General features: G+C 46.9%; 2 protein-coding genes across 2 annotated transcripts; one reads left to right on the forward strand and one right to left on the reverse strand.

The window, feature by feature from the left end:
• Positions 1 to 1,355: 1,355 nt before the first annotated feature.
• On the forward strand, positions 1,356 to 2,327 carry LOC142004785 (olfactory receptor 5AP2-like). Its single transcript, XM_074982475.1, has one exon. It carries the CDS (start codon positions 1,359 to 1,361, stop codon positions 2,325 to 2,327), a length of 969 nt encoding a protein of 322 aa, XP_074838576.1. The 5' UTR covers positions 1,356 to 1,358.
• A 10,733-nt stretch (positions 2,328 to 13,060) lies between these two features.
• On the reverse strand, positions 13,061 to 14,966 carry LOC142004855 (olfactory receptor 5B21-like). Its single transcript, XM_074982535.1, has 2 exons — positions 14,922 to 14,966; positions 13,061 to 14,047 (listed from the first exon to the last, which is right to left on the reverse strand). The coding sequence occupies exons 1-2, from the start codon at positions 14,964 to 14,966 to the stop codon at positions 13,061 to 13,063; spliced, it is 1,032 nt and encodes a 343-aa protein (XP_074838636.1).
• Between the last annotated feature and the right edge of the window lie 9,475 nt (positions 14,967 to 24,441).

Below are 24,441 nucleotides of genomic sequence, written 5' to 3' on the forward strand. Positions count from 1 at the left end.
CGAAGTTTTAAACTTTGAAGTACCAGCAAGCATCTAGCCATGGCTCACCTGCCGGTACTTCGAAGTGATGGGGCAATTGTGAAGACCCCTTTCTCCTTTAGAGGAAAACTTTGGAGTTGCCTCCGAAGGAGACGGGGGGGAATTTGCTTAATGAAGTACTGCCTATGCATGGTAAACTCCCAACACCCTAATTACCATCCTTCTTTTGAAGGAAGGTGGTAGTGTAGACAAGCCCCTGGAGTATTGTGTCCAGTTTTGGGCCCCCCAGAATAGAAAGGATGTGGGTGTGCTGGAGCGAGTTCAGCGGATGGCAACAAAAATGATTAAGGGGCTGGAGCACATGACCTATGAGGAGAGGCTGAGGGATTTGGGCTTATTTACTTTGCAGAAGGGAAAACTGAGGGGTGATTTAATAGCAGCCTTCAACTTCCTGAAGGAGTGCTCTAAAGGGTTGGACAGAAACAGTCCTCAGAGGTGACAGATGGCAGAACAAGGAGCAATGGCCTGAAGTTACAGGAGTAGGTTGGATATTAGGAAAAACTACTTCACCAGGAGGGTGGTGAAGCACTGGATTGTGTTGCCTAGGGAGGTTGTGGAATCTCCATCCCTAAATGTTTTTAAGTCCTAGCTTGATATAGTCATGGCTGGGTGACTTAGTTGGTGTTGATCCTGGCTGGGGCTGGACTTGAAGACCTCTTGAGGTCCCTTCCAGCTCTGTGATTCTATGATTCTATGATTCTAAGCTGTGGTAGTGTTGGAATGTTGCTTGATGATATGGACTTTCTGTGGTTCAAAAAATTCTCTGGTTTGGCACCAGTTAGGTTGTGAAAGTGCCGGATTAGAGAAGTTCAACTCACATTGAAGCCATTATCATAGTGTTAAAGGACTTGGTAAACTGTCCTATTTAGTCCATGTTTCACAAGAGTAAGATTTTGCAGTGCTCTAGTTCCACAAATCTCAAATCACAATAAGAAAAGGGAGGGAGGAAGGGACTAGTGCAAAGATATAGAGTGGAAGTGATAACCTCAAAATCCATTTCTCACGGATCCAATTCCAGTGTCCACTCAATTGAAATCTGCTGGACTCCCTGGTGTAAATATAGGGTAACACACAAGGGTGTTCAGGAAGTTGAAAGACATGGAGCCATTGACACACTCAACAATAAGATCACATTTCCATCGTGATTTAATGTGGGCACTTGCAAATTTTTTTTTCCGAAGTCCACTTCCATCTGAAGGTTTGACCCAATTATTGACTTTACAAACAGCAATGGGAAGTCAGAATTGAAAAGCTGAATGTGTTGAAATGGGAGTTACACTGTAAATAGGATTTTGATTTATTTTCTTTAGATTAATCCTATGGAAAGAAAACAACAGGGCAATGAAACGCCCATCACAGAATTCATCCTCCTGGGATTTGGGAATACCTCTCACCTGCAGATCTTTCTCTTTCTGTTGTTTCTCGTGACCTATATTGTCACCATGGCTGGGAACATCATCATTGTTGTGATTGTCTTGGCTGATCAGAACCTCCACTCCCCCATGTACTTCTTCCTGGGGAACTTGTCCTTCTTGGAAACCTGCTACAGCTGCACCCTCCTACCCAGGCTGCTGGTGAGTCTCCTGACCTGGGACAGATCCATTTCTGTTAGCGGCTGTCTCACACAATTATATTTCTTTGGATCTCTGTTGACCACCGAATGTTCTCTCTTATGTGTCATGGCCTACGACAGGTACTTGGCAATACTGAAACCGCTGCATTATGCGGTCATCTTGAATGAGAAGTTCTGCCGCCAGCTAGTGGCCTGGTCTTGGATCAGTGGATTTGCCTCTGTTGCCATCATATTATTTATGATGTTGCAGTTAAAATTCTGTGGCCCCAAGGAAATTGACCATTTCTTTTGTGATTTTAGCCCACTCCTAAAACTGTCCTGCAGTGACACTTGCATGGTGAAAGTTACTGCTTCCCTCCATTCCTGTATATTCACCCTACCTCTGTTTCTACTGACTGTGTCATCCTATGTCTGCATCATCTCCACCATCCTGAAGATCCCATCCACCACCGGGAGGCAAAAGGCCTTTTCCACCTGCTCCTCCCACCTCACTGTGGTGACAATTTTCTATGGGGCTCTGGTCACGGTGTATCTGCTGTCAGGTTCTGAGGCACCAAAGGACCTGAACAAAGTCTTTTCTGTTGTCTATGGAGCCCTAACACCTTTGGCCAACCCTCTGATATATAGCCTGAAAAACAAGGCGGTAAAGGAAGCCTTGAAAAAAGCTGTCCTTGGAGTTTTTGTCTTTGACAAAAGTACAGATATTTCAAGGTAACAGGCATATATTAAATGGGGCCATCATTGGGCTGGAAACCCCCAAAGCTGACTTGTGTGAATAGCCCTAACTTACCTTAAGGGACTGGTGAAACTTCAGGATTGTAGGGTCAGGAGTTCATGAACCCAGGGCAGAGTCCCTGTGTGGCCTACCTCTGGTCCTGTGACTTATTTTGGAAAGAAGTGCCTGGGGCTTGCGTGACTCCCCTGCTTCCACCATAACGTGTGAAGAATATAACGTATTCCCTCCACCACCATGCACCAAACTTATCGTATGTGTAGAGCCCTACCAAATTCACAGTCATGCAAAATGCATGAAATCTGGTGTCCTGTGGTAAAATCTGGCCTTTTCTGTGCTTTTACCCTATATGATGGAGCACACCAGCATTCCTCAAACTAGAAGTCCTGACCCAACAGGGAGTTGCAGTGGGATCAGAAGGCTATTTTAGGAGTGTCACGGTATTACCACTGTTGCTTCTATGCTGCCTTCTGAGGTGGGCAGCAGAAGATTGTTGGTTGTAATACTGGCTGGGTGGTCAGCTCTGTCAGTGATGTGTAGAAGTGACGTCAAAAGTGTAGAAGTGATGGTGGCAATGCCAAAGGAACTTAGAACACTAGAACTGGAAGTATCAGAGGGGTAGCCATGTTAGTTTGGATCTGTAACAGCAACAAAGGGTCCTGTGGCACCTTATTGACTAACAGAAAAGTTTTGAGCATGAGCTTTCGTGAGCACAGACTCACTTCATCAGAACTGGATGATATGGACTTTCTGTGGTTCAAAAAATTCTCTGGTTTGGCACCAGTTAGGTTGTGAAAGTGCTAAGTGTGAAAGACTAACTTTTCTGTTAGTCTATAAGGTGCCACAGGACCCTTTGTTGCTAGAACTGGAAGGAACTTCAAAAGATCATCACATCAAAAGATCACATCACATCTGATGAAGTGAGTCTGTGCTCACGAAAGCTCATGCTCAAAACTTTTCTGTTAGTCTATAAGGTGCCACAGGACCCTTTGTTGCTAGAACTGGAAGGAACCTCAAAAGATCATCAAGTCCAGTCCCCTGCCCTCACAGCAGGGCCAACCACTAGCTAGATCACCCATATCACATATTTATCCAACCTGTTCTTAAATGTTGCCAGTGTGGATGATACAACCTCCCTTAGCAATTTATTCCAGAATTTAAGCACTCTGGTGGTGGGACAGGGTAGCTCAGTAGCTGGAGTTGTAGCCTAATAAAGCCAGGTTTGTGAGTTCAGTCCTTCAGGAGATCATTTAGCTATTGGGGCAAATAGATTTTGGGGTGGGTCTGGCTCCTGCCAAGCAGAGGACTGGACTAGATGACCTCCCCAAGTCCCTTCCTGCTCCAGGATATGTGCATCTCCAATTACATATCAAATCTTTTCTCCTGTCCAGCCTAAACATCCCTGGTCCATTTTACACACAAGCAACCAAGAACAATCAGTTTCAGTTTCTCCACAGCCGTGTTGCCCCTACTTCTCTTCTGCTGCTTTCAGAGCTGGGAATGAACAGAGGGGCAGTGGCTGACCAAGAGCCCAGCACTGAAGGCAGCAGTGTAGAAGTAAGAGTGGCAATACCATTCCAGGCCATTCTTCCTTCCACACTGCGGCAGGTGGTAATTTTGCCATCAGAGCTGGATTCTTGGCCAGCAGCCGCTGTTCTCCAGCTGCCCAGCTCTGAAGGCAGCACCAGCAGCACCATCAGAAAAGAAGTGAAAGTAGCAGTTCTTTAACTCCTTCCTGTCCACAATAACCTTGCAACCCCCATCCAATTCCTTTGTTGTCAGGATCTCTACAAATACACCCCCGTGTAATTTTAGATTTCAATAGCTGAAATCATGAAATGTATCATTTTAATGATCCTATGACCATGAAACTGACCAGAATGGACCACGCATTTGGTAGGGCCCTATGCATGATTGTGGATGATTTTTCCAGGAGCTTGACAGCAAATATATTCATTGGTTTCTGAGAATAAAATAATGAAATATGAGACTTTTGGGGAATGGAAAAATGTGTTGCTTCTCTTGGCTTTATCCCGTGTGATCTTGTAACTGCAGAGAGGGAGACAGCAAGCAATCTCACCCCTCATGAAGCTCTGTGATCCGACCTCAGAGCCACACATGAATGGGGTAGATCTGATTTAGACTAAACCCCAGGAACTGTTACAGGAGGACTGCATGAGTTGCTCCTTACTCTTTTTTGTCTTTATTCTGCCATGGATTCCCCTGCCCCATAAGAAAAGCAGGAGGGAGGACTTTTCTTTTCTTTCTTTGCTACAAGAACTCCCTTGGGCATTTGCCAGGAGGGAGAAGGACAGTATACGACCCTAAAGAAGTCTGTGGTGGGGATGCAGGTGGGCCCCTGCTCCCTACAAGGCTACATTTGCCAGTAAAAACAAACTTAATTAATCCAAGTTGCACCTAATCACACCTACCTCACAGAGCTGAGAGGGCCCCTCAGAGGTCATCAAGTCCAGTCTGCCACACTTACAGAAGGACCTAGATCTTGAAAGAACCCCCTCAAGGATTGAATGCCCTACACTGGGTCTACCAGGCCAATGCTCAAACCACTGAGCTACCACTCCTCCTGGAAAAGGCTAATTAACACTAATCTAACTCACCCCAGACCCTTGACAGGCCCTCACAAATGTGGGTTAACAAGGCTAAAGCTCTAACCACTGAGCTATTCCCTCAATTAGAGAAGGGCCCTTGGTGAGAGGCTTTTTAGGGATCTCTGGGTTGTGTCACCTTGTTTTCCCCTGTCTCCAGCACATGGGACTCTTTTCTCTCCCAGCTGGGCATTAGATGTGTATCACAACCAAACCTGTCTGACACTCGGGCACAGTTCTTTGGGAAAGATGACCCTTCCAGGTGGACAACAGAACCCTCAAGTCCCTTCAAAGTGTCCTCTGATGTTCAGCCCCAATGACTTGATGCCTACCGAGATCTCACCACCTCTCATAGAATCCTAGGCCTGGAAGAGACCTGAGGAGGTCATCAGGTCCAGTCCACTGCCCAAAGCAGGATGAACCCCAACTAAATCATCCCAGCCAGGACCTTGTCAAGGTGGGACTTAAAAACCTCCAGGGATGGAGAGTCCACCACCTCTTTAGGTAAAGCACTCCGGCGCTTCACCACCCTTCTGGTGACATAGTTTTTCCTAATATCCAACCTACAACTCCCTCACTGTAACTTCAGACCATTGCTCCTTGTTCTGCCATCTGACACTTGAAAGAACAACATTTTTTCATCCTCTTTAAAGCCCCCCGTAAGGAAGTTGAAGGCTGACAGCAAATTCCCCCTCCCTCTTCTCCTTTGCACACCAAATAAGCCCAAGTTCTTCATCCTCTCCTCAGAGGTCATGTGCTCCAGCCCACTAACCATTTTCATTGCCCTTCAGTGGACCCACCCCAATGCATCCACAACTTTTCTGTACTGGGGGCCCAGAATCAGATGCAACATTCCAGATGTGGCCTTGTAGCCAGACAGAATCCCCCTTGCTCTACTCCATCTTGCCTGCCCCTCTTAGGTGCCTCAGACCAGCACAAAGTACAGAGAAACAGCCCAGTCGTACAATGTTTGAAAGCACAGATGTGCTTATCTCAAGCACAGTTCTGATGCTTCAAAACACAGATGTGCTTTGTCAGCAGGACCCTGGACTGAAGAATACAGACAAGGGGGCTAACAGGCCAGCTGTTGACCACAGGGCCTCTAACTGCCCTTAGCTGGTACTGATAATTGATACGCCCATATTTTCATCCCAGAAGGGGAGTCTCCTGCCCATAGGAAAAGAATGTCCTGTTTTAATGATTTAATTATCTCTATCTTACAAGTGTAAATTAAATTGCAACTGCCTCGTAAGAACTGGCTTCACAAAGACGACCCAGAACAATTGGTACCTTTAGATAAGGAAGAATGTGCGTGACCCAAGGGGTATAAAGAAGGGCCTGGCAGCCCACTCTAACTGAGCTCCAATTTCCTGTACTTGCCAGTTGGGTAAGGTTATTGCTTCCCGAGGACGCAGGGGACACCCTCCTCGTACAGTTCTTCCCAAGGGATTCGGTGAATGACGTTGGCTATGCCAGGAGTCGAAGGATGCAGGGGTGAGAATTATACCTGCAATGTACTTTTGTGCACATTTAATAGTAAGAGCTCTTTAGGCTGAGGCGTCTGGTCCTCAACTGGGTAACTTTCTCTAATTGACATGTCATTTGTATCATCGTACTATAGTCGCTAAGCAGATAGGGCAATAACAGTGTAACCATTAAGATTTTATCTAACTTTTTCTGCAACTGTAACCATTAAGACTTTGTATAATTCTGTAACCTTTAAGATTTTCATTTCTGCTTTGTAATAAATCGTATCCATGTTAAACTTCAGCCTGACTCCTTCTAGTTGCTGTAACTCGGCCGAACACAAAGAAAGAACCTTAGCCGGTTTGGCTCTATTCAGCCTGGTCAGTGGTAAGGTGCAGTAAAAGCTGGGCGCAGAGTCGTGCTGCCTCCACGGAGCAGACTCTTGGGGCACCCGTCAGCCTCACTGGCTGCCACTGCGAAGGGACAATCTGTCCTAGCAGTCAAAGTCTCGGGTGGAATAAGCTCTCTGCACCAACCCTTGGGGGAGCCGTCAGCCACACTGGCTGCCACTGCGAAGGGACAGTCTGTCCTAGCAGTTAAAGTCTTGGGTGGATCTTGGGGGTGTCCGTCAGTCAGTTTTGGTTGCCCACTGAGAAGGGCCAAGCAGTCCTAGCAGTTAAAGACTTGGATGTGATAACACACACACCACGCATTACCCGGCCGTCAGCTAACAGGCCTCACTAGCGCCAAATAGAGGGGAATCATAAGTTCTTTAGATCTGCTGGAAACCTCTCTGGCAAAGGGATAATGCCCACCAGGTTTGCCTTCAATTTCCCATAACACATCATGTGACACTTGTGTTTAATTGCAAATCTCAAGGCACTTTATGTCAGAAAGAACAGAAAATCTAGGAGACAAGCTTGGCGCAAGTGGCTATAGCTGTGAATGGATGCACCATTGTTATCTGCGTCTACATCTACAAACATTATCTATGAATATCCATGATTATAAAGGAGACATCAGCAATTTTGAATGGTTCTTGGGCCAGGATTTGTGCAGGTCGAACCTCTCTAATCCTGAACTCTCTCATCAAGCAGCAGCTGTAATCTGGCATGATTTTACTTAGCCAGATGACCACTTAACATGGGCATGACCAAATGACCCATGGTCCCATGAAGTTTGTTTACAGCCGCCAGTCTGGGTTCTCAGTCTTCTGTGCTGTTATTTAGTTGTTGTTTACAGGTAAGATAACTCAGTGGTGTGAGCACTGACCTTGTCAACCCAGAGTTGGGAGTATAGTCTTTGAGGAGGTTATTTACAGGGCTAGACCGAATAGATTACAAAAAATCTGTCTGAGATGGTGCTTGGCCATATTAGGAGGGCAGGGGACTGGATTTAATGATGCCTTTAGGCCCATTGTACCTCTGTGAGATGGGGTATATCTCCATATATGGTATGAAACGTCTTCTAAGAGCCATGGAAACATTGGTAATGCTACGAGACAATATTGATCATCTGTGTTCTCGCAAATTTGCAGAGTCAGGCCGTGAGGGTGCCAGGGTAAAGAAGTGCAACCTGTATATGCGTCCACACCCATCTCTGTGAATATGAATCATGAATATCCCCGCCACCAAATGTGTGGATGGGGATACACACCGCTATTAAGTGGATATCCATGGATTTGCAGGGTTCCACAAATGGCTACTTCTAAAACAAAATGATTGCACATATTCTGGTGTCTCAATATAAGTATCACTTCCTTCTGTCTGGAGAAATTTTTCTCACCAATAACAATACCATAGTTGGCCTTTCAAGAAAGAGGACACCCCTGAGAGGGCGTGTGTCTGTAGCAACATCTATAAACTCACATTGTATTAATGTACCGATGCACTGTTAGCAATTTGAGCCTAAATCCATTTTGCATGTCCGTTTCCTTTCAAGACGAAGGATGAAATCTTGTCGCTTCTCATACAATTACAGAGGCTTATCCTGGGATTCCTTTCTCTTCGTGAAGGCTGACCCAAACAGCAAACTCTGCCTGATTCCAAGCACGCCCATTGTTTTATGCTTATGACATTATCCCAGTGTCAGAGGGGTAGTCGAGTTAGTCTGTGTCTTCAAAAACAACAAGAACTCCTGTCCCACCTTATAGACTAACAGATATATTGGAGCATCAACTTTCTTGGGCAAAGACCTGCTTCATCAGATTCACGCAGGACTTACTACCCCAGTGGAACACTGCACAGCAACCAAGCCTCTATTTTTTACGCCTCTGTGTGCGGAATAAATTTTATTTTGTCCACCAACTTATATGCTGATGTGCACCACCCTAGGTACACATGCTCCTGACACTGAGTGCTGTGGGTACTCGGGTAGAATTTGAATCTCCCTACAAGTGAAAAGCACACAAAAGGAACTCCTTTGCTAGTTGCAGACCTTAATAAATATTGATACCACATAAGGGCTAGGTCTACACTAGCAGCATCTGTCGACAGAAGTTACAATTGACAGGGAAATCTCCACAGAACCTTGGGCAAGAGATTACGTCTACACAGGACTTGCTCTGTCGACAGAGCACTTCCAGACTGCACTGCCCTCTGGTGCCCCAAAGCGGAACAGCAGCTCTGCAAAGAGCATTGCCCTGCAATCGGAAGCCCCCTATGTCGACAACTGAAGCGGCTGTGCTACACTTCTGTCGACAGTACTCTGCCCACAGAGGCCACGTCTACACTAGGACGCTACATTGAAGCAGCCTATTTCGAAGTAACAACATCAAAATAGGCTACTTGGATGGGTATCGTCCACACATCCTCCAGGGCTGGTGCCGTCGATGTTCAACGTTGGAGTAGTGATGGGGAATGTCAAAAGGGGCCACCCTGGAAGGAAAAGTGAAGCGTCCACACACACAAGCACCCCCCTTCGAAATAAGGGGCCAAGAAAGCCCACGGATGGGGTCACAGGGCAGACTAACACTTCTGGAGCAATAGCAACCCGCTCCTTTACAGGGTCCCTGCCAGACGCACCCGGCCTGCACAGCACAAGGCCTGTAGAGCGCTAGCCACACTCTCACAGACTGACATACAGCAGCTATGGATCCCCAGCAGCAGCAGCACCTGGAAGCCTTCCAGGTGGTCACCCAGGGAGCAAGCATCCTGCTAGGTGCTGCATGGGAGGCCACCTAGCAGCTCCTGGCAGCGAGGGCCTCCCAGGGGGCAGATGGGGATGCCCCTGACCACCGGGTTTCCCTGTTCCTCCCCAGCTGGGTGCTTCACTGACTCTGGAGCTACCCACCAGCTGGGAGCAGCTGGTCATGGGAGAGTGGGACGACAACATGTGGCTACAGAACTTCTGGATGCTCTGGCAGACCTTCCTGGAGCTCTGCCAGTGGCTCAGTCCCTCACTGAGGCACCAGGATACCCGGATGCGGTGTGCCCTCCCTATCGAGAAGAGGGTCGCAATAGCTGCCTGGAAGCTGGCCACTCCAGACAGCTACCGCTCTGTGGGACAGCAGTTTGGAGTGGGAAAGGCCATGGTGGGGGCCATCGTCATGGAGGTAAGGAGGCCTGGGCACACACCCACTGGGGGGAGGGGGCCAGGTGTGGGGCTGGGGAGGGAGGGGCTGGGTGGGGGGTGCTTGGGGAGATGCCCGGGAGGGGGACCTTGGGGGAGGGGCCTGGGGCACCCAGCACACCCTCAGGTGTGCTTGTGGTCCCTCCCCACAGGTGGTCTGTGCGCTCAATGCCATGCTGCTCCAGAGGGTTGTCCGAGTCAGGGACCTGGACGCAGCTGTTGCCAGATTTGCCGCCACAGGGTTCCCGAATTGCTTCGGGGCTGTGTATGGGACCCACATCCCTGGTAGCGCCCTGGACCACAGCAGGGGAAGATACATCAACCGGAGGGGCTACCGCTCCGTGGTCCTTCAGGCCATGGTGGACAGCTGGGGCCGCTTCCAGGATGTCTACATAGGCTGGCCTGGCTGTACACACAATGCCCGCATCTTCTGGAACTCGGGCCTGTGCCGCTGGCTGGAGGCAGGGACCTACAACCCCCAGAGGGAGATCTCTCTGGGGGACACCACCGTGCCCTTCTGCCTCATGGTGGATGCGGCCTACTCCCTCCAGCCCTGGCTCATGTGCCCATACACCGGCCACCTCACCACCAGCCAGAAGCCGTTCAACGCCTGACTGAACCATGCCTGCCGGGTGGTGGAGAGGACCTTTGGCTGCCAGAAGGGCCACTGGCAGTGCCTCCTTGCCCCCCTGGACGTCCCCCAGGTTGTGGGCATGTGCTGCGCACTCTACAACATTGTTGAGAGCAAGGGGGGGCCTTTGTGCAGGGGTGGGCAGTTGACACCGGCACGGGCTTCCCCCAGCCAGCCACTGCACCCAGTCACCAAACCCACCGCGAGGGGGTATGGGTCTGTGAGGCCCTGTGGGCCCATTTTGATCAAGGAGACCCCTGAGCACAGGGGACCAAAAAGAAAAAAAAATTGCAATAAAAACTGCCAAATCAAATATGGTAAAAGGAAGGGGGTGAGAGGTGAGGGGATGTTAATTGTCCTGTCTGAGATAATTATGAGTGTCAAAGAAAAAGAAGCAATCTTTGCAATGCATGAGGTAATTGACGTCTCTGTTCAGCGCATGTGTTAATGTGTCAAATTTAAATGTGTACTCTAACTCCCAAATCTCTCCTTCTAATCTGGTGTTAAATTCTCTGTGATGCAAGACACAGATTCCCAGGTCTTTAACTGAATGGCCCACTCCACTGAAGTATCCACTGACCGGCTTATGTGTATTCAGTTTCTTGATGTCTGCTATGTATCCATATATTCTTTGGCAGAGGTTTTGCCTAGTCCGTCCAACATACGTAGTGTCAGGGCATTGTTGGCATATAAGAACATATATAATGATTCTGGAAGTGCACAAGGATGTACCTTTGGTCTTGTAACTAACTACCATCACTGGACCTAACCATGATCAAAGATACATTCTGTTTTTATTGCAATTTTTTTTCCTTTTGGTGCTCTGTACTTATGTATGTCAGTCTGCATTGGAAATGCAGGGATCTAGGGGTTGTAGTGGACCACAAGCTAAATATGAGTCAACAGTGTGATGCTGTTGCGAAAAAGGCAAACGTGATTCTAGGATGCATTAACAGGTGTGTTGTGAACAAGACACGAGAAGTCATTCTCCCGCTCTACTCTGCGCTGGTTAGGCCTCAGCTGGAGTATTGTGTCCATTTCTGGGCACCGCAGTTCAGGAAGGATGTGGAGAAATTGGAGAGGGTCCAGAGGAGAGCAACGAGAATGATCAAAGGTGTAGAGAACATGACCTATGAAGAAAGGCTGAAAGAATTGGGCTTGTTTAGTTTGGAAAAGAGAAGATTGAGGGGTGACATGATGGCAGTTTTCAGGTATCTAAAAGGGAGTCATAAGGCAGAGGGAGGGAACTTGTTCTTCCTTGCCTCTGAGGATACAACAAGAGGCAAAGGACTGAAATTGCAGCAGGGGAGGTTCAGGTTGGACATTAGGAAAAAGTTCCTAACTGTCAGGGTGATCAAACACTGGAACGAATTGCCAAGGGAGGTGGTAGAATCTCCATCACTGGAGCTATTTAAGAAGAGGTTAGACAGATGGCTTTCAGGGATGGTCTAGAAAGTGCTTGTTCCTGCCATGAGGGCAGGGGGCTGGACTCGATGGCCTCTCGAGGTCCCTTCCAGTCCTACTCTTCTATGATTCTATGACTCTTCTATGAGTCTATGAAATATACCTGAAGAAGTGGCGCTGTCCCATGAAAGCTCATCACCGAATAAATCATTCTGTTAGTCTATAAAGTGCTACATTTCTGCTGTTTTTTTTTTTTTGGCTAAGTAGCAGTGCAGCAAGAAAGGACCTGGGGTTAGACTGGAGGAGAGTCTGGATATGAGTTAACAGGGCGCCCTTGTAACCAAGAAGGTTATTGGTATATTGGGTTGCATTAGGAGGAGCATTTGCAGCAGACCTAGAAAAATGCTCCTTTATTTGGTATGGTGAGGCCACATCTGGAATATTGTGTCCACTTCTGGGCTCCTCAGCAGAGAAATGATGTGGATACATTGGAGAGGGTCCAGTGGATGGCAACAAAATGTTTGAGGGGCTGGAGCACATGAGAAATTTTGTCTTATTTATTTTGCAAAAGAGAAAAGGAAGGAGGGATTTGATAGCAGCCTTCAACTTCATGATGGTGGGTTCTCAAGAGGATGGAGAGAATCTGTTCTCAGTAGTGACAGATGGCAGAACAAGGAGCAATGTTACAGAGGGGGAGGTGTAGTTTGGATATTAAGAAAAACTATTTCCCTAGGAGGGTGTTGAAGCATTGGGATGTGTTACCTAGGTAGGTGGTGGGATCTCCATCCTTAGAGGTTTTTAAGTCTTCCCTTGACTAAGTCCTGGCTTGGACGATTTAGTTGGGGGTCATCCTGCTTTAGGCAGGGGGCCTGGACTCGATGACCTCCTGAGGTCCCTTCCAGCCCTAGGCGTCTACAATTTTATGATTGTAAGCCCAAAATGAGCTCCCTGATTTCCAGGACCAAGCAAAAAGACACACCCACAGCAGCCTCTAGAACTCACCAGTTACTGCTCCGAAACCAATCAGTCACGCTGTTTTATTTTAAGAAAATGCTTGCAACATCATGATTCCGTGAAGCCACGCATTTCCTAAGAGCTTTCCTCAGGGCCTCCTTGACTGATCTGTTCCTCAAGCTGTAGACGAGGGGATTGGCCAGGGGCGTCAGGACCGTGTAGAACACAGAGAAGAGTTTGCGTAAGTCTCCCAGGATGGTGGTGTCTGGCAATATGTAGACAATGATCAGGGTTCCATAGAAAATTGTCACCACAATTAGGTGAGAGGAACAGGCGGAAAACACCTTCTGCCTCTCTCTGCGGGAATGGATTCTCAGGATGGTGATCAAGATGTGAACATAGGACATCAGCGTTAACATAAAAGGGGGCAGTGAAAATATGACAGCCAAAGAGAAAGCCGTAAGTTTCATGAAATTAGCGTCACTGCAGGAAAGTTTGATTATGGGGGTGAAATCACAAAAGAAGTGGTCAATTTCACTGGGACCACAAAAAGTTAATCGCGACATAAAAAATATTGTTATGGAGTTAGCCAAAAATCCACTTAGCCACGATCCGCCTGCTAGCTGAAGACAGAGCATGCCATTCATATGGGCTCTGTAACGCAGAGGCTTACATATGGCTAAATACCGGTCATAAGACATCACAGAGAGGAGGTAACATTCAGTACCAGCCAAGCAGGCAAAGAAATAAAATTGCATGAAACATCCATTAAATAAAATAGTTCTATCCCCAGTCAGGAGACTGGCCAGCAACCTGGGAAGGATGGTAGAGCTGTAGCAGATCTCTAAGCAGGACAAGTTCCCCAGGAAAAAGTACATGGGAGTGTGAAGGTGCTCATCAGCCACGACTAACAGAATGATGAGGATGTTCCCCAGCATGGTTGTAATGTAGATCCCCAAAAACAGCAGAAAAAGAAGGGGCTCCAGGTGAGTGACATTCCCAAATCCCAGGAGGATAAACTCTGTGACAGACGTTTGGTTTCCCCAGTCTCCTTCAGGCACAGGATGTATCTAGTTAAACAAACAGGAAAATCTAATGTGAGTGCCATAGTGTTAAACATTAATGTAATGCTATTTCCCGAGTCTGGACTTTTCAATGCATGCCGATAGACATAGACATCCAGAAGTCAAATTGCAAAGCCCCGGTCACAGGAACAAGAAAAATCCAAGGAATGGGGAACCTATCTTAAAATGGAAGTATTACTGGTCTTGGCTTGTTTTTCCCAAGGAATCAAAGTCTGAGTGATTGTATAATTTTTCTCTATAGATCCCAGCAGAAATCGATCTATAGGACATTGATCTATCATATCCTTGATGATGTAATAAATCAATCTCCTAATATGCTCCTGTCAATTCAGGTACTCCAGAAAAACCAGAAGTGTAGTCGTCATTGATGCAAGAGCAGCCCCCATGGACCTTACCACACGGATGCCACTAAATTAGTTATTTCCACAATTTGTGTAGCTGAAGTTGACCGACACTACAGATAAGTGTAGACAAGGCCTATCAAGATGTCAGGGGGACAAATAACAGAGGGAGCAAACAACTAATTAAATTATGGGCCCTTGTTGTCACAAGAACAACTGGCCACCAATAAGTTTCGGCTTCGAATTAAACAAAGGTTTAAGTCACGTGAGCAGTGAAATTCTGGAATAGCCTTCCAATCAGGGTAGCAGGGAAAAAAGTTCTGAATTGTTTCAAGATTGAGCTTGATATGGTTATAGAGGGGATGGCACAATGAAACTGCCTTCAATGGCAGATAAACCATAAGTGACAGCTATTAGCAAATATGTCCAGTAGCTGATGATGCGACATTAGATTTGGAGGGCTCTGGGTTACAAGGGAGAACTCTCTCCCAGGTGTCTGATTTTTGGGTCGTGCCTACATTCTCAGGATCTATCTGATTGCCATATTTGGGTGTCAGGACCATTGCCTTCCTCTGCCACAGGGGGCAAGCATCATTTGCAGGTATGAAATAGAATAAATGGTGAATTCTCTGTGATGTGATGTCCTAGTCGAGGAGTTGTTGTCAAGAATCATGTTGAGGTGGTGGCTGCACAGATACAAGAGCATGTCAGACACAGGCAGAGATTTTAATTTTTTGAGTAGGAAGACAGCCTGAAACACAAACAGAATCACAGGGCTGGAAGGGACCTCAGGAGGTCATCTAGTCCAGCCCCTGCTTCAAGCAGGATGAACCCCCATTAAGTCATCCCAGCCAGGACCTTGTCAAGCCGGGACTTAAAAACCTCAAGGGATGGAGAATCCATCACCTGTCTAGGCAACGCATTCCAATGCTTCACCACCTGCCTGGTGAAGTAGTTTTTCCTAATATCTAACCTATACCTTTCCCTCTTCAACTTCAGACCATTACTCCTTGTTCTGTCATCTGACACCACTGAGAACAGTTTCTCGCCCTCCTTTTTAGAGCTCCCCTTCAGGAAGTTGAAGGCTGCTATTAAATCACCTCCAAGTCTTCTCTTCTGTAAACTAAACAAGCCCAAATCCCTCAGCCTGTCCTCATAGGTCTTGTGCTGCAGACCCTTAATCATTTTTGTTGCTCTTTGCTGAACCTGCTCCAGCAAATCCACATCCTTTTTATACTGGGGGGCCCAAAACTGGACACAATATTCCAGATGTGGCCTCACCAGTGCCAAAGAAAGAGGAATAACAGACAAGCATCTCACCATAGTTTGGACCAGAGGAGAGAATTTTGGGAGAGAGGCGGGTTTATAAATTGTCAGCATAGCGAAGGTAGATAAATGTATGCCTGTGGAAGACATCAGCCAAATGTAAGGTGGAAGGCAGGGACAGAAGTGGGCCAAGGACACTCCCAAAAAATTGGAGTGAGGATGAGGGAGATCTGTTGGAGAATGTGCAGGAAGAGCTATTAGAGACATAGGAGAGTGACTACGAGAGGAGAGGGTCGTCGAAGCCAAGGGAGAACATGATTTGAAGAAAAGCACAGTCAATGCTTTTGCAAGTGGCTCACAGGTCAAAGAACATGAGGACGATATACTAATTGTGAGACGTGGCTACGAAAAGGTCATTACAGCCTTTGGCAAGTGGGTTTTCAGTGGGATGACAGGGAGAGAAGACAGTCATCTCCAACGACCATGAGACAATCGAGGAGAGTATTGGAAGAGAGGTACTCAGGTCAGTGATTTCAGCTTGAACAATGATCTCGAGCATGAAGGGAAGAAGGGAGAACAACATCACTTTACCCATGTGAAGATGAGTACGTTTATCGGACAGCAGTGGAGAATCGCGTGCCAACTTTGAATAGACACAACAGTGTAGTGTTACAAGCCATGTAGCATAAGATCTAGACTACAGAAGGTTGCTTAATGCAAAATATGACATGGATGAGACAAATGAAAAATCTAAGTTAATAAGAAAAAAGAAAGAATAGTGATTAATAACTCCGAAAGGAAGGAGGAAATTAATGCTGAGCCACAGCAGACTGATGAAGTCATTACCTCTGCAGTGTTTGCCATATGAAGTGATTACCTCTGATTTCACATGAGCTATGGCCACACAAGAGAGTTTTGTTAACAGTCTGCCCTTTTACTGACAAAACCCATGAAGTGACCACATTCCCAAGGGTTTCTGTCAAGGGTAAATCAATAGACCGAGGCACTTGGGTTGACAGCATTCTGCCAATTCTCCCATGAGGCAGGACACCTCTGTCAACAGAGATCTGTAGACAGAAAGCCAGACTGGATGTTCTGGGAAGCCCCCTCTACACACACAGGGCTTCCAGTACACTGAGCAACCCTGTCTATTGTGCTTCTGGTTGGCTTTTTTGTTGAGAGAGTGGCTGGGCAGTCCAACGACCCTGTTAACAGACCGGATCGCTTTTTCGCTCCGCTTTGCAGTCTGGCCTCAATCTGCCAACAGAAGTTTTATCAGAAGACATCTTCCGACAGTAGGGTCTGTTGACAGATTGCTCTAGTGTAGACATAGCCATGGTTTGGTGATGAGGATGAAGGTCTCACAGCTCAGTGTAATCTTTCAGTTCTCCTCTGAAGTAGGAGTCTCTCCATAAGTATTCCAGGTCTCAATGGAGGCATGGGCCAATGCCATTTTCTTAGCTAGAAGTTCACGTTATTTATACAGCAGGGATGCCTGCTTCGGGCAGCTTTTGGCACTCTGCTAATCAGCTGGGTGGCACCTGAATCTCTCCTGGATGACTGCCCAAGTGCTCAGCTTACAAGGAGCACTGGCTCTGCTCCTGTATTTCCATGATGGAAAAAGCTTGATTCCTGGCAAGGAGATCCATTTTTTCTTAACCGGCACCCCTGCACCTCTATGAAAACAAACAAAGAAATAACAGATACAAACACCCACAAAATATTCTCAACAGAGGCTAGTAAGCAGGAAATACCAGTTTCTGTTCAAAAGGAAATAAAGAGGCCTGCATCTACCTTAAGAAACAAGCTGCGGCCAGCAACTTACTCTGGATTGTTGCTTCATTTACAAAGAGCAAATGATATTTTCACCCTCCGGTGTCTTCATGGTTTTTAATATAGCTCCAATTTAGCCTTTCTCCCACTTGGCTTATACTGTGTCTCCAAAGCTTTGGAGCTAACAATGCCCCATGTGACTTGCTTAATGTCTTGTATAATTGGATTTTATTTTTTTTTAAGTCTCAGGAGCCCATGGGGAAATAATTTGGATTACGATTGCATGGCTAGAATTGACTTATCTACAACTGACTTACCTGGTTGTCTAGGGGACACCAAATGAAACTAGGGGACACCAAATGAAATTGATGGGTAGTAGGTTCAAAACTAATAAAAGGAATTTTTTCTTCACACAGCGCACAGTCAACCTGTGGAACTCCTTGCCCGAGGAGGCTGTGAAGGCCAGGACTCTATTAGGGTTTAAAAAAGAGCTTGATAAATTTTTGCAGGTTAGGTCCATAAATGGCTATTAGCCAGGGATAAAGTATGGTGCCCTAGCCTTCAGAACAAAGGCAGGAGATGGATGGCAGGAGATAAATCACTTGATCATTGTCTTCTGTTCTCCTTCTCTGGGGCACCTGGCATTGGCCACTGTCGGCAGATGGGATGCTGGGCTGGATGGACCTTTGGTCTGACCCAGTATGGCCATTCTTATGTTCTTATGTTCTTCATAGAGGGAGGTCGATGGGAGAAACTCTCCCATTGCCCTCCATTACTCCTTGCAAGATTGAGGACTACAGGGTTTGACTGTTCACCCTGATCCTTCCCTTTTGTGCATCCTGATGAGACATGCAAGATTAAACCCTGGGAGATCGATTCTGACCTAATAGGGTAGATGTGCCTTAGTTATGCAACTCCAGCCTCATTAATAGCATAACTGGGGTTGACGTAACTTCCTTCAGCATTCCCAGAATTCCCACTACAGGTGGATCAATGGGAGAGACACTCCAGACAATTTCTCTTACTCCCCCTGATCACATGGAGTATGGGGGTTGACCTCTGGGTTGATCTGCCGGTAAGTGTAGACAAGCCCTCAGTATAGCAGCCAATTTTTCTTTACTTAAGTCTGCTGATCTCCACATTTTCACAACAAGGAGGTCCTTGTCCCTTCTGGGTCCATTTCTCTCTGTTTAAAGCCATTCACACCCCTTTTCTCTCCCTCTGTGTGTTTTTTGGCAGATTCACACCCCACTCTCCCACTCCCATTTCAGTGGCTACCCATTGGCCTGCTGGCCACAACCACAACATCTGTGGCTGCAACAGCAGACACAACCACAGTAACAGGACTCACACCTCCAGTGGGGGTCTCCCACAAGTCCTTCACGCTGATGTTTAGGTGGGGTCTTTGTGGCGGAAGGAAATGCTGTAATAGATATTGGTGGATATCTGGTCTGAAATTCTTAGAGGGCTCCAAGGGGGGTTCAGTGTTAAACTACTGTTTCAAAGGAATTTGGGTGCCTAAATCCACTAGGCTCTGTGCGGACTCATTTCCGCAGATTTGAGCCCCTACAGTTCTCATTGATGGCCACCTTCTCTGATGAAGCCCACGTGTGCTCTCAGTGACTGACCCAGCACTGCCGTGTTTGGCATCTTAAGAGTTCTATCAGGTGGTAGGCTATAGCCTCTTCCTTTGGCTGTTGGTTGCCTCTCTCCCTGAGGAGGAGAGCATTCTGGGGCACCAGGTCTGACTTGACACCTGTAGGAGTGTGAGAGAGAAGCCAGGGAAGGCAGGCGTTAAACAAGGCCTGTTGGCCCAATCAGCCCCACCCCGGTTCACCTGCAGCCAGTGTCAGGCCTGGAGGAGTATAAAGGGAGGGAAGCCAGCCCAGCTGAGGGCTGACCAGCCAGGAGTCAGGAGCTGGCCCTGAGGCAGGAGGCCCCCGCTCAGCCGCTGGAGGGCGCAGCCCAGGACCCTCCCCCAGGCACTGAGTTTGTGGACAGCTCCAGCAGCCTCTCATGTCTGGCACTGACACATACAGGATGCTGGAATTTTTCACCTTGGTGTGGGTGAAACATTTAGCCTGGATGAGGCACGTGTATCACACACAATAACACACAGAGAAGTCATGTTGTGCAAGACTCAAGCTCCACTTGGTAGTCAAGCAAATCCTCCCGTACAGCCCCTGTTGAGCCTTCGTTCTTTGTGTTAGACAATAATATCTGTTAATCACATTCCAATAGCCTCATGCGAATAAAATGCAATGGGTGACAGCGTGAGAATGTTTGTCCCTTCAAACAGCGTCTCGTGCTCCCAATAGCGTGACTAGATGAACCGATTTTATAGGAACAATCTCAACATTTAGGCATGTGGCTTATATAGGTTCCTATGACCTACCAGCCCCACCCCTGTCAGTGTTGCCTCTAAGATGAATGCTTGGATGGCCACCTAGAGGAGATTCAGACATCTCTGAGGTGCTTAGCAGAGTGCCCATGGCCAGCAGCATGTGTTTCTTTCCATGGTGTACATCTGCACAGATCCTCCCCGGAGAACCCCTCTCCTACCAAAAGGGGGAAGTAGATTCTCGGGGCCACACCCCAAACTCAACCCAACAGGCCCTGGCCTGGGGGCCTGGCCACTAGGCCACCGGGGCCCAGGTGCGAACCATTCACAACACCATTGTGTCTGCTTGGGTGCACTTGGCTTCAGAAAAGCACCTTCTTTCATGGAGAGTCATAGTCTAAGCCCAATCTCCAGGGACTTCCAGGCAGGGAACAGACCCCATTCTTTATGGGCATCTCTGCTAGCAACCCCTGGCTGGACCAAAATTACCTGATCTCTCAGGCTGCTTCCTCGAGGTTGCCCAGCCTCACTGTCCCATTGCTGTTCCTTTGCCCAAGCTGATCACACCTGGACTCCGCCCGGATAAAAGCTCAGAAGTTGTTCTTGCTTATGTGTCCAGAAGACACAGCTGATTCCTGCCTGTTTCCATCCTGGGCTGTGGGAATGCCTTGGAGGTGGCTGTTTCATAGGGGAATAAGGTTGGGGTGGTAATAGATACCATTACCAGGTGGCAGATTTCCCAGGCTTATCTCTGCAGGTGCTGTCCTGGGAGTTTGCATTTTCATTTCCCATGCATTTATTTTTTATGGGACAGTAATTAACGAAACATTTCTCTTCACTCCTCCCAGGATCCCCTTAAAACCTCCGTGATGGAAATATGGTTGTGGCCTCTGCTTCTTTCACTTAGATGGACAACGGTGACCTGGTCTCTGGTTGGATTCTACGCTGTGTCCTTGGAGTCTAGGGTGCCCAGAGAAGAGTGAAAATCTGGACAGGGATAAGTGTTCCCCCTATTTTTTTCTATCCATGGGTAGAATAAATTTTGCTATTTACACCAAGGCATTTGCAGATGTGCACCATGGAAAGGAAAACATGCTGCTGGCTGTGAGAACTCTGCTAAGCACCTTGGAAGCATCTGAATCTCCTGGGGGTGGCCATCCAAGCATTCATCTTCGAGGGAACACTGATGGGGTGGGGCTCGGGGGGGTCACAGGAACCTATATAAGCCACATGCCTAAATGTTGAAATTGTTCCTATAAAATCGGTTCATCTAGTCACCCTTTGGGGAGCACGAGACACTGAAGGAACAAACCTTCTCACGCTGTCACCCATTGCATTTGATTTGCATGAGGCTATTGAAATGTGATTAATGGATGTTATTGTCTAACACAAAGAACAAAGGCTCAACAGGGGCTGTACGGGGGGATTTGCTTGGCTACCAAGTGGAGCTTGAGTCTTGCACAACATGACTCCTCTGCGTGTTATTGTGTGTGATACACGTGCCTCATCCAAGCAAAAGGTTTCACCCACACCAAGGTGAAAAATTCCAGCATCCTGTATGTATCACTGCCAGACAAGAGAGGTTGCTAGAACTGTCCACAAACTCCCAGTCCTATATGATGTGTTGCATGGGCCCAGTGTGGGATCTTAAAAACACTAACTCAGTAACTCCACACAGATTGCCTCCACTCATAGAATCACAGAATCATAGAATGCCAGGACTGGAAGAGACCTTGAGAGGTCATCGAGTCCAGCCTCCTGCCCTCATGGCAGGACCAAGTACTGTTTAGACCATCCCTGATACACACTTATCTAACCTGTTCTTAAATATCTCCATAGATGGAGATTCCACCACCTCCTTAGGCAATTTATTCCACGTTTGACCACCCTGACAGTTAGGAACTTTTTGCTAATGTCCAACCTAAACCTCCCTTGCTACAGTTTAAGTTCATTGCTTCTTGTTCTACCCTCAGAGGCCAAGAAGAACCAGTTTTCTCCCTCCTCCTTATGACACCCTTTTAGATACCTGAAAATCACTATCATGTCCCCCCCCCTCAGTCTTCCCTTTTCCAAACTAAACAAGCTCAATTCTTTCAGCCTTTCTTCATAGGTCACGTTCTCTAGACCTTTCCTCATACTTGTTGCTCTTTTCTGGTCCCTTTCCAATTTCTCCACACCTTTCTTGAAATGCAGCACCCAGAACTGTACACAGTACTCCAACTGAGGCCTAACCAGCACAGAGCAGAGAGGAAGAATGACTTCTTGTGTCCTGTTCACAACACACCTCTTGATGCATCTCAGAATCACGTATGCTTTTTTTTCAACAGCATCACACTGTTGACTCAGATTTAACTTGTGGTCCACTATAAACCCTAGATCCCTTTCTGCCATACTCCTTCCTAGACATTTTTCTCTTTAACATGGTGTGATGGGTTCCACAAGGTACAACTGGGATATTATTGAAACCCCTTAATGTTCCAGACTTGAATGCTTTGCTTGCAGCAAACCCCTCCAGGAGCTGTGATCACTCAGAAGAGAGCAGCATGTGGAGCCCACACCCAGTTAGACTGCATGAAGGACTAGTACGATGCAGCAGAAAAGGACCTGGGGATTACAGTGAATGAGAGGATGTATATGATTCAACAGTGGGTCCTTGTAGCCAAGAAGGCTAACGGCATATTGGGGTGCATTAGGAGGAGCATTTCCAGCTGATCTAGAGAGGCTATTATTCCCCTCTATTCAGCACTGGTGAGGCCACATCTGGAGTATTGCATCCAGTTCTGGGCTCCCCAGTACAGAAAAGATGTGGATGCATGGGAGCGGGTCCAGCGGAGGGCAACAAAAATGATTCAGGGGATGGAGCACATAAGCTACAAGGAGAGGCTGAGGGATTTGGGCTTATTTAGTTTGCAGAAGAGAAGAGTGAGTGGTGATTTGATAGCAGCCTTCAACTTTGTGAAGGGGGCTCTAAAGAGAATGGAGAGAGGTCATACTATCAAAGGCGCATACAAGCATGAGGCACCCAACTCTCTTTGACATCAGAAGGCAGATGGGTGACCAGGAAAGTCCCTTAGGTTCCTTTCAAAATCACAGCCAATGTCAACAAACAGATTTAAACTTTGCTCCCATGACTGCTTAAGGATCTTTGTTTGGAGTTCCAGGTCCAGGGATCAAAGTGAGCTCAGAACCAAGCTTTTTTTTTTCAATTTGAGAGCAATTAATTTTCTTCTTTCTACAAAATAAAATTGATATGGATTCCATTCTCCCCTTTTCTGAAAGATCTCCTCAACAAATTCAACATCTTTATTAATGGCCTGGATGTGGGGGTGGATTGCATCTTCTGAAAATTTGGAAAGGCTGATGGATATGAGCTTATTTAGTCTGCAGAAGAGAAGAGTGAGAGGTGATTTGATAGCAGCCTTCAACTTTCTAAAGGGGGATTCTAAAGCGGTTGGAGAAGGGCTGTTCTGAGTGGTAATGGATGGCAAAAAAAGGAGCAATGGTCTCAGGTTACACTAGGGAAGGTCTAGGATGGATATTAGGAAAAAAACAATTTCACCAGGATGGTGGTGAAACACTGGAACGTGCTACCTGGAGAGGTGGTGAAATCTCCATCTCTAGAAGTTTTGGCTACGTCTACACTTACCAAAAACTTCAGAATGGCCATGCTAATTCTGAGATAGAAGAATACTAAGGAAGCTCTGAAACGCATATTCAGTATCTCCTTAGAATACCACCAGTTGTGGCACATCCAAATTGCCACGTTTCAGTTATAGGAATAAGGTGATTTCAAAAAGGACCTTCATGTAGACGAGCCGTGTGGGAGTGAAACATGACAATTTGGAAGTCCCGCAGCTGGTGGCATGCTAATGAGGTGCTGAATAAGCATTTCAGCACCTCATTAGTTTTCTTCGATCTGGCCATTAGCATGGCAATTTTGAATTTTTTGGTAAGTATAGACACAGCATTTATGTCCCAGCTTGACAAAGTCCCAGCTAGGATGATTTAGTAATAGTTGGTCTTGCTTTGGGCAGGGGGCTGGACTTGGTTTTCTTTTAGCCAATCAATCTCCAGCTTGTAACTATGCTTGGGTTACTTCTATCTAAAGTGAAGGACTCTACAGTTGTCCTGGCTGAACCTCATACAATTACTCTTGGACCTGTCCTCCAGGGGAGGGTCTATTTAGTCTAATGGGGCATTAGGGAAAGCAACAGTCCTTGGAAAGAGCTATCTCGCTTCTCATGAGTCTTCTTGAGAACACTCCAGAAGGACTGTAATGAATGGTTGTTGTTACTCTCCAGGGATGGGTGACCAGGCCCTGTGTCTCAAGAGTCTGCCTTAGGATGTCTGTGTTTTTCCACATGCTGGTCTGAGAATAAAGACTGGGCTCCTGTCCCCTGCTAAATGTATAAAAAGTGGGGAATGATCTGTTCAATTCTTCTTTCCTTCTCACCAAGAGGACTCCTGCAAAGACCTGAGAATAAGAGAAAACCAAAGAGAAAACCAGCAGAAGCACCGGACATAGGCTAAAGCAATTTCTAGTGTGAGTATGGAAACCCAAGCAGCAAATCAGCTTTTGAGTATTTGCTGATAATCTGTTCTCTCTTTTCTATCACTTATGTTCGCTTAAATCTTTTGCAATTAATAAACTAGTTTCT

The sequence above is a fragment of the Carettochelys insculpta genome, chromosome 32 (assembly GCF_033958435.1).
Source record: "Carettochelys insculpta isolate YL-2023 chromosome 32, ASM3395843v1, whole genome shotgun sequence".
Lineage (NCBI taxonomy): Eukaryota > Metazoa > Chordata > Testudines > Carettochelyidae > Carettochelys > Carettochelys insculpta.

Excerpts from the sequence above, each read along its gene's own strand:
- LOC142004785 (XM_074982475.1), top strand. The coding sequence starts at position 1,359 with ATGGAAAGAAAACAACAGGGCAATGAAACGCCCATCACAGAATTCATC.
- LOC142004855 (XM_074982535.1), bottom strand. The coding sequence starts at position 14,966 with ATGGTCCTGACACCCAAATATGGCAATCAGATAGATCCTGAGAAT. Across the intron at positions 14,048-14,921 it reads ATCAGATAGATCCTGAGAAT|ATACATCCTGTGCCTGAAGG; the intron begins GTAGGCACGACC and ends TTGTTTAACTAG.